Raw genomic sequence first — 12,305 nt, 5'->3', positions numbered from 1 at the left:
GTGGTGGGATTCAGCCAGTTCGCACCACTTCGGCAGAACCGGTAGCTAAATTTTGTTGCCCGGGGCCCAGCATGGACTTCTTGTGCGCTTGTGACCTCCTGTTTGGACTACTGTAACGCTCTCTACATGGGGCTGCCCTTGAAGACCACTCGGAGGCCTTCAACTGGTGCAGAATGCGGCCGCGCGAGTTGTAATGGGGGTTTCCCGATACTCCCATGTAACACCTCTACTCCGCGAGCTGCATTGGCTTCCGGTTGCCCTCCGGGTGAAATTCAAGGTGCTGGTTATCACCTATAAAGCCCTACATGGCCTGGGTCCGGGATATTTGAGGGAACACCTGCTGCCGGCATCAAACGCCCTTCGCCCAGTGCGCTCCCACAGGGAGGGTCTGCTCAGGGTTCCGCCGGTGAGAGATTGCCGGCGGGTGACACCCAGGGATAGGGCCTTCTCAGTGGGAGCGCCTGCCCTCTGGAACCAGCTGCCGGTGGAGCTGAGGACTGCCCCCGACCTCCGATCAATTCGCCGGGGCCTGAAGACCTGGCTCTTTGAGCTCCCGGGCCCAGGCTGAGGAGAAAATTTTAACTGGGGTTTTTAAGTGTACAGGGTGAATTTAATATTTTTTAACGGGTTTTTAACTTTTGTATGTTTTGACTTTTAATTCCCTGTAAACCGCCCTGAGTCCTCAGGGAAAGGGCGGTATATAAATGTAATAAAATAAAATAAATAAATAAAATAAGAGTCTTAATTATTCACCCTCAAAGAAATATCAGTATCAGTATAATTAATATATAGTAAACTGCCTGTATTTTGCTGGGTCACAAATATTTAGCTTTGTAAAATAGTGTTCTTCAAAAGTTTTAGGAGGCCTGTGATCTCAACCTGGAATACTGAATTTACTTCCAAGAACACCCACAGCATGGAAATACATAGGGTAGCAGGATATTTTGGGGAGAAGACAATCCTGCATACAGGCAATCCTCAACTTGCAACCATTCATTTAAGTCCCTGAAAAAAGTGACTTATGCCCATTTTTCTACACTTACGACTGTTGCAGCATTGCCATGGTTACATGATCAAAAGTTGGGCCCTTGGTGACTGGCACTGTCCTGGAACCTTGTGATCACCATTTGTGACTTTCCCAGCCAGTTTCCTACCAGCAAAGTCAATGGGGGGAGTCAGATTCACTTAGCAACCACATGATTCCCTAACAACTGTGGTGATTCACTTAACAATTGTAGCAAAAAAGCTCATAAAATGTGGCACAACTCACTTAACAACTGCATTGTTTTACAAAGGAAATTTTGAGCTCAATTGAGGTCATAAGTCAAGAGCTAACCGTATTTGCAGTTTCCACCAGGTGAAGGGTGTGAAGGTTGCTTATTAATTGTTATTTGTCTTTTGATTTGTCTCTTTCTCTGTTTATTTTTTCATTTTTGATTCCCAGAGTCACAGTGTTCAAGCTGGAAAACCACATAAACTGTAAAAATATTTTTTTAAAAAAATAATGACTGAAAGTGAAGATATGTTTGCCCAGTCAGCCTATTATGACATTCAGAGACTATTTTCGATAAAATAAAATTATATAAGTTTTGGTGCACCAAATAACCTCTCTATTTACTATCCTGCTCATTTAGTTATTAATAATTGAAATGCATTTTTATGTTCAATAGTTTCATTATGCCAAAGTAAGATGTGAATCCTATCTGAAATCAATATTCATCATATTTAACAATTGGGAGAATAAATGTATATCTCTTTCCAAAAAAGATAACAGGAAGTATATCAGTAGTATATTCTATAGTTCAGTGGAAATTTAATTAACTGAATTTAAAAGACACAAAATATATAGAGGAAAATTGAGGTTATAATGTCATATCTCTTTTTTGTAATTTTGTAAAAAGAAAAAAAAAGTAGGAGCCTAAACTTTAAAATGCTGTATAAATGTTTCAGTGTTTTTACTCCTGAAGTATTATTCACACAGTTCACACACAAAATATTTTGTTCTGTCGTTTATTCAGGGACACCTAGGTAGGAATTAGCCTCTGTACAAGGCATAGAGACCAGATGTTCAGGAGAAAGTTTTATAAACACTTTGAAAAATGTAAGGATACATTACAATTTAACTTACCTCTAATCAGAAGCTGATTTGTCAGTGGTGCTCAGAAAAACTCTTTTGGAGTTCAGCACTAAAAGTTAATACTTCTTTTATCATGAAGCTACATGACACAATTGCAGGTACTCTTTATTTAATGCCTGCCTTGAACAGTAACCATTCAGTTATGACAGTCATGAAAAAGTAACTTCAGACTAATCCTCGCATTTATGACCATTGCAGTTCTGTAAAGCAAAGAAAAACTGAAGTAGACCATAAGCACAGTCATGGTTTCACTTAGCACCCGCTTCACTTAACAACTGAGTCGTCAGTTTCAATTGTAGTCACTAAATAAGGACCACTTCTGTAGTTTCAGTGAAACTGGTACATTTGAGAAAGTAGTATTAACTTTCTGACTCTCTAAAATTTGTTTAGCACCCCAAAAGCAGCCCCCGCCCCCTGCTACCAAAGAAGAAAAGAAAGAGGAAAAGAAAGAAGAAAGTAAACTTGAGGAGAAGCCAAGTTCTGCATTAAAGAAGCAATCCATGAAAGAATATATGAAAAAATTTAAACTGCCAGAAACCATAGATGCATTCACAGGTAATAAGTCCAATTCTTCTGGTTAGAAGATTATCTTCAGACATGTAAAGATCTTTGCAGACATCAAATGTTATTGCACTACCGATAAGTAAGCATGTTTTTCTCTTTTGTTAACTTAGACTAACTATTAGCTCTCCCTGAAATATGGAATCTATTAATTGTTTGAAAGGGATGCGGTGGCTCAGTGGGTTAGGACACTGAACTTGTTGATCAGAAGGTCGGCAGTTTGGCGAGCCGAATCCCGAGTGCCGCGTAACAGAGTGAGTGCCTGTTACTTGTCCCAGCTTCTGCCAACCTAGCAGTTCGAAAGCACATAAAAAATGCAAGTAGAAAAATAGGGACCACTACAGTGGAAAGGTAACAGTGTTCCGTGAGCCTTTGGCCGGCCACATGACCACGGAGACGTCCTCGGACAAGCGCTGGCTCTTTGGGTTTGAAACGGAGATGAGCACCGGCTCCTAGAGTGGGAAACGACTAGCATGCATGTGCGGGGGAACCTTTACCTTTAATTGTTTGAAGATAGTGACTGAAGATGAGCCTTCTAAAAATAACTTTAGTATACAGGTTAACAAATAAATAAACTATGCATCAGTTATCAGACTGCAATTAAACATAGCAAATTATGATACTTTCCTGAGGCGCTTCATTTATTTTTCTCGAGAAATACATTCCCAAATCCCAATGACAGTAATTTAAGCAAACATATTATTTTTCTTTTCCAGATCGTCGCTATATAATGTGGTTATTCTTAGTTGCTGTTGCTTACAACTGGAACTGCTGGTTCATCCCACTGCGATTAGTATTCCCAGTTCAAACATCAAGCAACACAATATACTGGATTGCTGTAGACATCTTAAGTGACATCTGCTACATCTGTGATCTCTTGTTATTTCAGCCTCGAGTCCAATTTGTGAAAGGGGGAGATATAATAGTAAGTAGAAGAAGAAGAACTGAGAACCCTGAAGGATAGTGGGTTGGGTTGATGTTTCTTACCAGAAAACATTAGATTCAAAAGCCCACTCAGTGATGAAGTTCAATGTTATTTGGGGTGGTGTTAGAACAGAGTGCCTTTTGTGTTACAAGCAGAACCCAGAAAACCATTGGAGGGTACTTATTACTCTTGGTACTATCTTTGCATTGTTTTGCCACAAGTCATTGCACTTCTACAGTATTTGCAGGTCTTTCTCTTTTGTGATTTTCCCCAGTTCATTCCCTTCTGTTCTGCTGTTTCCAGGTACCACTACATCCACAACCCAGACATTTTTGTCTTTCTTATTTACAAGTGTTATGTCTGGGGTGTCTTTTATATGGCATGTGCTTGTCTGTTTGAATTCCAAAATCCAAGAACACTTTAATTTCTTCATTTTCTATTACTTTGTCTATGGTCTCCCCAGTTTCTGCCTATAGGCAAATGGTATTTCTTGCAGATAGGTGAAGTCTGGAACTATCTGCTGAATAGCTTATTATTATTATTATTTTACAATAATATTGTAATTATTATATTGTCATAATTGCTATTATGTAAACCAATGTTTCTCAACCCCAGCAACTTTAACATGTACAGACTCTTATAACTGGCTGGGAGAATTCTGGAATTTGAAGTCCATGTCTGAAATATTGCTGAGGTTGAGACGTGCTAATATAAATCATTTAGTCTGCCTTTCTTAGTAGTGTCTTGGCTGAGAGCTCTTGTTTACCTTCTTTCCTGGTTCCTCTTTACTAGAAAAGGTTTCAGTTCTTTCTCCTAGCCACTGGCTAGTGTCACATTTTCCTACAGCTCTTACATGCTAGGAACCAGGACTGCAATGTAAAACCTTCAATTTGGCCACTGAGACTTTTAAACTCCATCAACTTCTTTGAAACCCCATCAACTCAAGAACAATCTTGTTCATTTTCAGTCAAGAAGACAGTTCCAATCGTGCAATCAGTTCTTTCAAAATGCACATGGAAGGCTGCAGTTATAAGCAGGCTGTTGCCAAGTGACAGAAGCCTAGATTTATTTTTAGAGTTCTGTTAAACTTCTCTGATAAGGAGACAGCCCCGTTTCCCATGGAGAACAACTTAAAAATAAACGGCTAATCATTCTTAATAGATGCAATGCCGACAGTTCTAATGCTAATGAGAGCACATCTATCCGGCTCCTAAATGAAACCATTTGTACACTAGCGTTACTTCCAATGGCTTATCCCTGCTACAATTACTACCAATAGAGTTCAGCAAAGACTGATTACAATAATCATTACATTGTTGCACGTTCGGGGGCTGTTGCCACCCCCACAGCTGTTGCTGCACTGCCAGCGGCTGTGGCATCCCCAAATGCTGCATGACCCCCAATGGTCTCAGCGGCTGCTGAAATGGCAACCCCCGATTGCTGCAGGCCTCCCAGTGGTTGCTGCATGTTTGGGGGCTGTTGCCACCCCCACTGTTGTTTACCTGCGGGCGATTGTAGCATCCCCAGTTGAGGTAGGCCCCCCTGCGACCCCAGAGGTGGTTGTTGCTGGATCCCCATCAGTTGTGGGCCCCTCAGCAGTTGCTGCACATTCGGAAATGGCAGCCAGCCCCACTGCTGCTGCTGTACTCCCAGTGATTGCTGACCCCCTGGCAGCTGCATCATCCCCAGTTGCTGCAAGGGCCCCATTTGCTGCTGTACATTTGGGGGCTGTGGCCACCCCCAATTCAGTTGCTGCACTGCCAGTGGCTGCTGGCCTCCCATCTGTGGGAGCTATGGCATCCCCAATTTCTGTATAGGCCCCGGGCTGAGTGACTGGTAAGCATGTCATTTAGGTTTCAGCTGTCCAGGTGATGGCTCGGGCTCTTACCTTGCCAGTGTTGAAGGGGGCTTTTGGAGGGGTGATAACTGGAACTGTCTCTCCCCACGGGGCTGAAATCCATGGTAGGTGGCTTCGAGGATGGGGAAGCTGCTTGACCTGCACAGGTGGGACTGGGGCTTCCCCTTGGCATCAGTTGGTGGCTGCCTCGCTGATCATCATGATCGCTCATGTATGGAGAACGGGAGGATTGTTCTCCACTCTTCATCTCTAATTCCTCAAATCTTTCCACCAACTTCTCCACTGATTGACTGCGGACTGTGGACAGGTACTTCCACTCACCTGAGTCCTCAGTGGTAGTTAATTTCATGGCTCTCCACTGGTCCAGGGAACATGACTTGCGAGAAGCCCCTCTTTGCAGCTCGGCCTCGAATACCTTTGAAGCACTTGATTGTGGCAAGGCCATTTCAAGGTGTCTGGAGTCTCCACTGGGCAAGGTCCATTCCAACGACCAGATCAGTTGTCCTCATGGCTTGGGTCTTGCCCCCATCTGAGACACCTGAAAAAGTTCCTTCTGCACTGGCACACTGGCCTGCGCTCCCTCCTCTGAGGTAGCAGCCACTGCCAAGGTGTTGGTTTCAGGCATCCCTTCTTTTTCCATGTTGGGATCTTCCCCAAATCTTTATTGGTCTATCCCTCAATTCTAGTGACAGTGACTGAGGCTCGGGACCTCAAGATAGTTAGGTAAAAATTGTAGTTTTTGGTTTAATGTCATGGTTCCGACAGCTGAAACACTTCAAAAGAATTTCGAGGCATTTTTTACCTTAAAGAATCTTTTATTCGAGAAACAAAGTATTGGTACTATATAGTTGAAACCAAAAACTAAATTCCCCTCCCCTAGATACAAAGTAACAAAGCACAATTCCCTCCTCCAATAAACAGTCATAAATCACATTCCCCAATTAGCTTGAAGCACGGGCTTTTCCCCCAGCTCTCCAAAACTCTATCAACTCTGGCCCAATGACCTTGGGTTCCCATGGCTGAAGTATTATTGTTATGACTACCTGGACTTTCATCCCCATTCCCCCTCCCAGCATCAACTAACTCTAAAAGCAATAGAGAAAATGGCTGCATTTCCATCTGTTGTCAAAGCAAGAACATCCAAAGTTAGCAGTGTTGACAGTTACACTACAACCATCATAAATATGAGTCAGTTGCCAAGAGTCTGAATTTTGATCACATGACTATGAGGATGGCGCAAAAGTCATAAGTGTGAAAAAGTCACTTTTTTCAGTGCTGTTGTAACTTTGAATGGTCACTAAATGAACTGTTGTAAGTCAAGGACTACCTGTATTTTAAGACCCATTGTTTTCAACAGAGCTAAGATGTAGCTCAGACATGTCAAACACAAGGCCTGGGGGCCAGATCCGGCCCGCGAAGTGGTTTCATGTGGCCCGTGAACCCATCCTGGAAACAGTGAGGGAACAGCCCCCGCTGCCTTGGCCCTGGCCCAGGCCGACCGGGAGCCAATGTACAATTTCATGGTGGCCATCTATGCTGAAATGCATTCAGTCTTAGCTCCACAAGGCTGTCTGGAAACAGCGAGGGACCAGCCCCTGCTGCCTCAACCCCGCCCACTGGGCACACACTGGGGTGGTATCACCCTTTGTGAGGAATGAAGAAATGCACCATTGCCTAGAAATGGCCAGCACATGGCCCTCCCTACTTCAGGCAGACTAGGGGCTGGGCAGCGTTGCACTTCTCTTCAGATTCATGCCACCTGGCTCAGCCTCTCAGCACTGTGAGGAGAGCATCCCGCTGCCTGCCAAAACTGGGCAGGCTGGAGGCTGGGCAGCATTGCGCAGGTAACATTGACTCTCATGCTGCTCATGGCATCCCCTCCCACAGAGCCCACCAAGCCAGATATGTTAAGTAGGTGAGGGCCATGTGCTGGCCACTTCCAAGCGATGGTGCATTACTTCATTCCTCATGAAGGATGACACTTCCCTAGCTGCATTTCTTGCCTGTTTTATTCCCTCCCTCATCTCAAATATTTTCCCACCATTCGAAGGAAGGAAGGAAGGAAGGAAGGAAGGAAGGAAGGAAGGAAGGAAGGAAGGAAGGAAGGAAGGAGGGAGGGAGGGAGGGAGGGAGGGAAGGAAGGAAGGAAGGAAGGAAGGAAGGAAGGAAGGAAGGAAGGAAGGAAGGAAGGAGAGGGAGGGTCTGAGGGAAGTCCTGCCTTAATCCTTCCATGCTGCCCTTTCACCATCCCCTTGTCCTCTCCTCCTGGCCTATTCTGGGGGGGTCTCCCATCCTATTGCTAAGGAAGCTTTGGTAAAAGCCAGGTCTCCTCACATGGAGAGGGAGTGGGCCTCTCTCTTGCCTTTGCCCTCATACCCATCATGAGCAACCTGGCTAAGGAGAGCAAGCACAGCAGCAGCCGCCTTGAGGAGTTAAGTGCAGCTGGGTGCCCCCTTGGGGAAGTAGGGCTGGGCTTAGTGCCGCGGGTGGTTGAGGGCTGGGCTGGGCATTTGACCTCTGCACCACCATCCAGGCCCCCCCCCCGCATGGCCTGAGAGGAACAGTGAGGCTCCTCCAGTGGCCCATGCCTTGGCACTTACCCCGGTCCCATCTCCTGCCAGAGACCCTCAGATCTGTCCCACTCCTGCCCAGGCCCCCATAGGTACCCTTGATACAAACGATGTAGAGCTGGCCATGCCCACCCAGTAGGCCACATGCACTCCAGCCATGCTCACCCAGTAGGCTGCACCCACCCTGGCCACATCCACCCGGCCCCCCGAGGGCAACTGCAATGCTGATGCGGCCCTCAATGAAGTTGAGTTTGACACCCTTGATGTAGCTGATTATTGGGCTGCAATATACTCTTGAGAGTACCTCCAGGAAATTTCTATGCATGGGGTGCACTATATTCTTTAGATAAATAACTTTGGAGTGTTTAAATAATATAAATACATATTATATTTTGCAAATGATTATGATGCGATCCTTTACCATTTACTAATTCTCATATGTTATTGAGGTTATTGAACTTTGACTATCTCCTCTTCCTGTTTCTACTTTTAGACAGATAAAGTAGAAATAAAAAAGTCCTATCGGAATTCATTAAAATTTCAGGTAAGTGAGATGAGTAAATTGGATAAGCTTGATAAGGTATCAGTTACTCTAATTCATTTGAGAGATTATGGTTTTATTATTATATGTTTTTTTAATATGGCAATTGATAATAAGCTTTTCACAAGTTTTAATTATTGAATTTTTATATGTGATCAAGTACACATTTTAAACCCATCCATCGCATAAATGAAATATTTTCCTTAGTTCTTTTATTTACAGTGGTGATATGTAAAGACTTCAATAAGAATTTTAAGGAGAATTTTACTGATTTTTTTCACAACTTTCTGATGGGAAAAGGCAGCTGTGTTATGTCTGAACTAACCTGAATGCAGCATTCTTGCTGCTTTGTTTTATTCAGATTATACTTCAGAATGAAGTGTAGGAAGTGGTACAATTCTCTTGGTTCTTCCTGATCATTTTCTAATTAAACATAGTATCCTTTTGAACCAACTATAGAGAATGGCAGTCATTTTTCTCTTTTTCTATGTCCAGTTATAAAAAAAATGCTGATATGGGGGAGAGATTGTGTCCAAAATCCCTGGTTAGTTGGGTGGTGCAAAGCTGCTGAGAGACAGCATGCATTCTCATGGCTGCAAATATGAGTATACAGATAATACTCAGTTGTATATCTCAAGTGATGCTATTAAGATATTGTCCCAATATCTGGTTGTCACAATACATAGAAATTGTCAAGATCTGTATGGAGATGTTGAGGCTTAGACTGAACCCTAACAAGACTGAGTAACTGTGAATTCATGGACCATGTGTTCTGAAAATTTTCCCACTGTAGTTTTGAATGAAGTTGCACTACCACAGAAACTACAAATGGTTCAGAATGAAGTCAATCAGTGGAATAGCTTGCCTCCAGAAATTCTGGGTGTTCCATCACTGGAGATTTTTAAGAAGAAAGTAGACCAGTCATGTCAAACTTGTGATGTCATGTGACATCGCACGACGTATCGCGACTTTTTCCCCATTGTCGGCAATGGGGTGGGCGCAGTTTCAGCATGACGCATCCGGCTTGCAGGCCGGCAGTTTGACATGCCTGACTAGACAATCACCTGTCTGAGATGGTATAGGTTCTCCTACTTCAGCAAGGGGCTGGATTAAAAGACCTCCAATGTCCCTTCCAGCTCTACTCCATTCTAAGTTATAGGTGTCCCTTTTTATGCCTGTGTAACATTCTGCTATGCAAGCTGCCCTGATTATCAATAGGTTTCTGAGTACAATTTAAGATGGTGGTAATTTCCTAGTAAGCTTATATGGCAGAGGGCCTATTATTTGAGAGGCTGTGTTTAACCATTAGTTCTGCCAGTCCCAAAGTAGCTGGTAAAACTAGCAACAACTAAGTCCCATCTATTAATATCACTTTATAGGACCCAGAAGACCTTCCATCTCTGCCACAGTGCCTGCCCTCTAGATCAGTATTTCCCTGGAAGTAAAACTATCATATTATACTGTTTTTCTTCAAATACGTCCTGATGACCTGTCTGTTTCCACAGCCCTTAGGCTGGGGCAGGGTGTGTATCTACTATAGGACTGATTTTGTACCTCTCTAGTTTATGGATATTCCCCCTGTTTGTGTTTTCTAGTAGACATTGTTCTACTGATTTGAACTGCACTGTTTTTAATTTTGTATGTTGCAGAGTCATGAACTAATACCCTATATATGAATAAACAGTCTAAAACAAAAATATATCAATAAATAAAATTCTTAAACCAACAGTTTACAAATAATGAAACAATTATTAGCTGAAAAAAGAAATCAAAATATTTCAAAAATCAACAAATTTCTATTTTGGCATTCTGGGAACGTACTTAACTGCCAAAGGAAAACAAAGGAAGGACATAGGAGTGGTAAGGAAGGAACAGTGCCTAAATGAAAAGGTGGTCACTGGGAGAACAACCCATAGAGGAGCCAGTCAGTGAGGCTTGTCCTTCCTGCCTGGGTGAAAGGTCATGGCCAAACAGTGGCCATAGTCCAGATTTGGTGCCAGCTTGGCCCCAGTGCCGCTCCACTTGATTACAGACTGAAATTTCTGAAACCAGCTTAAGAAATATCTGTGGGAAGCATAGGAGTCAAATGGGGTAGGCTGTAATGCAGAAGCCCCTTATTCTGTCATTGATCTCTAGAAATGGAATAGACTAAAACCAACCAGAATACTTTGCTAAATTTTAACTGTAGGCTGAAGAAATAGCTTCGCTCAGTGAAGGTGAAAAGGGCAATACCTAAATTTGACAAATGAATAAAATAAATTAATAAATTAAAACATTATAAACATAGACCATCCCAGGTTTCTGTTGACATCTTACAAAGATAGACACATTACATCATTATTGATGTGTTCATTTTCTTAGTAACCATCTAGATTAGACATCAAAAACTAGAAGACCCTATTTGTGTAAACTTGTGAATATTTTCAGTAGAAACAAGTAAAGAATGAGAATAATTTATTCTTCCTACTTTGCTTCTCAATTAGACACATTTCTGACAAATATTCAGAATTCAATAAGCCAAATTAAATTTGAGTAACTTTTAATACAAGTATCAGACTAATATTAATTTAAGCAAGACTAACTGAATTGTTTGCTTCACCAGCTTGATTTATTTTCAGTAATTCCATTTGATGTTTTATATGTTATATTTGGAATCAGTACAATATTTAGAGTAAACAGGATGATGAAGGTAAGAAGAGATGATCTATTATTATTCTTACTCCTGGGATAAAATTCATACCTCTTATAATTCATTGATCACATTGGGGATGAGGTGGTTTCAAAATAAATACATGCCACACCTTCTGACTATACATTTCAAATATTTTTCTTTGGGGGGAAACATTCATTTCTTTCATTTCTGGATGAGTAGCTCTTTTAAAAGCTTATACACCAAAGTTGGACACTAGACTAGGAGACATTTATTTTATGAATTAACACTAATGTAAATTTACAATCAGTATTAATGTAATTGTAGGCAAGTTTATCTAAAAATAGGTCTCACTGTGTTCAATTAGATTTACACTTATACAAAGACATTCTTTTTAAGCTAGAATTTTTAAACCCTGTGAACTTTAAAATGTGTGGACCTCATGCTGACTGGGGAATTTTGGGAGTTGAAGTCCTCACATCTTACTGTAAATTTGAAGAGGTTGAGAAACACTACTTTAGGTTAATTGGTACATTTGGAATGCGGACCACATTTTGTTCCTTTTAAGAACTGCCTATTTACAAAATTGTTGCTGAGAAATTTCTGACTCAGAATGCTTTCTACAAATCTATTTATCTTTGATTTTCATTGTCTTCCTATTTGTGTTTTGAGGAGGGAATGAAAATGCATGTGGGTATAACCACTTAGTATTTTTACTTTCTTAGAATACCTGTGGGTCCCAAATCTATTTCTGTAAAGTATGATCATTATGGCTGATATTGCATATCTGCAATATATCAGTTTCCTTTAAAATAAATAAATAAATCTTTGAAAAGCAACAAGAAGGATAGGCATGGGCATCCTCAGAAGAGGTCAAGGGGAAATTTATATATGTAAGATGATTTTGTTATGTAAATGTTGCAAATTAAGTACTTATTCATGATTTTTAACACTTTGTACTTTTGGGGGGGAGAGGTGTCCTGACTTATGATCTATTTATCTAATTTAATTTCAAATTAATGGATTAAAGATGCCCTTTAATTTGCAAAGTTTAAAAAGAAGT

At 41.7% G+C, this 12,305-nt stretch overlaps 1 protein-coding gene across 1 annotated transcript in view; it reads left to right on the top strand.

Annotated features, from left to right (window-relative positions):
• CNGB3 (cyclic nucleotide gated channel subunit beta 3) overlaps positions 1–12,305 on the top strand; it is a gene marked incomplete at both ends in the record, with an annotated part of 40,219 nt that overhangs the window by 7,002 nt on the left and 20,912 nt on the right. Inside the window, 4 exons of the mRNA XM_083360329.1 lie at positions 2,528–2,692; positions 3,415–3,623; positions 8,545–8,595; positions 11,195–11,281. Of these exons, the coding sequence (XP_083216455.1) occupies positions 2,528–2,692; positions 3,415–3,623; positions 8,545–8,595; positions 11,195–11,281 (512 nt within the window). The remainder of the gene's footprint in view (positions 1–2,527; positions 2,693–3,414; positions 3,624–8,544; positions 8,596–11,194; positions 11,282–12,305) is intronic.

This window comes from Vipera ursinii (genome assembly GCF_947247035.1).
Source record: "Vipera ursinii genome assembly, chromosome: 3".
Classification (NCBI taxonomy): domain Eukaryota; kingdom Metazoa; phylum Chordata; class Lepidosauria; order Squamata; family Viperidae; genus Vipera; species Vipera ursinii.
The sequence above is the reverse complement of the archived record's forward strand: the minus strand, read 5'-3'. Positions and strand labels throughout refer to the sequence as shown.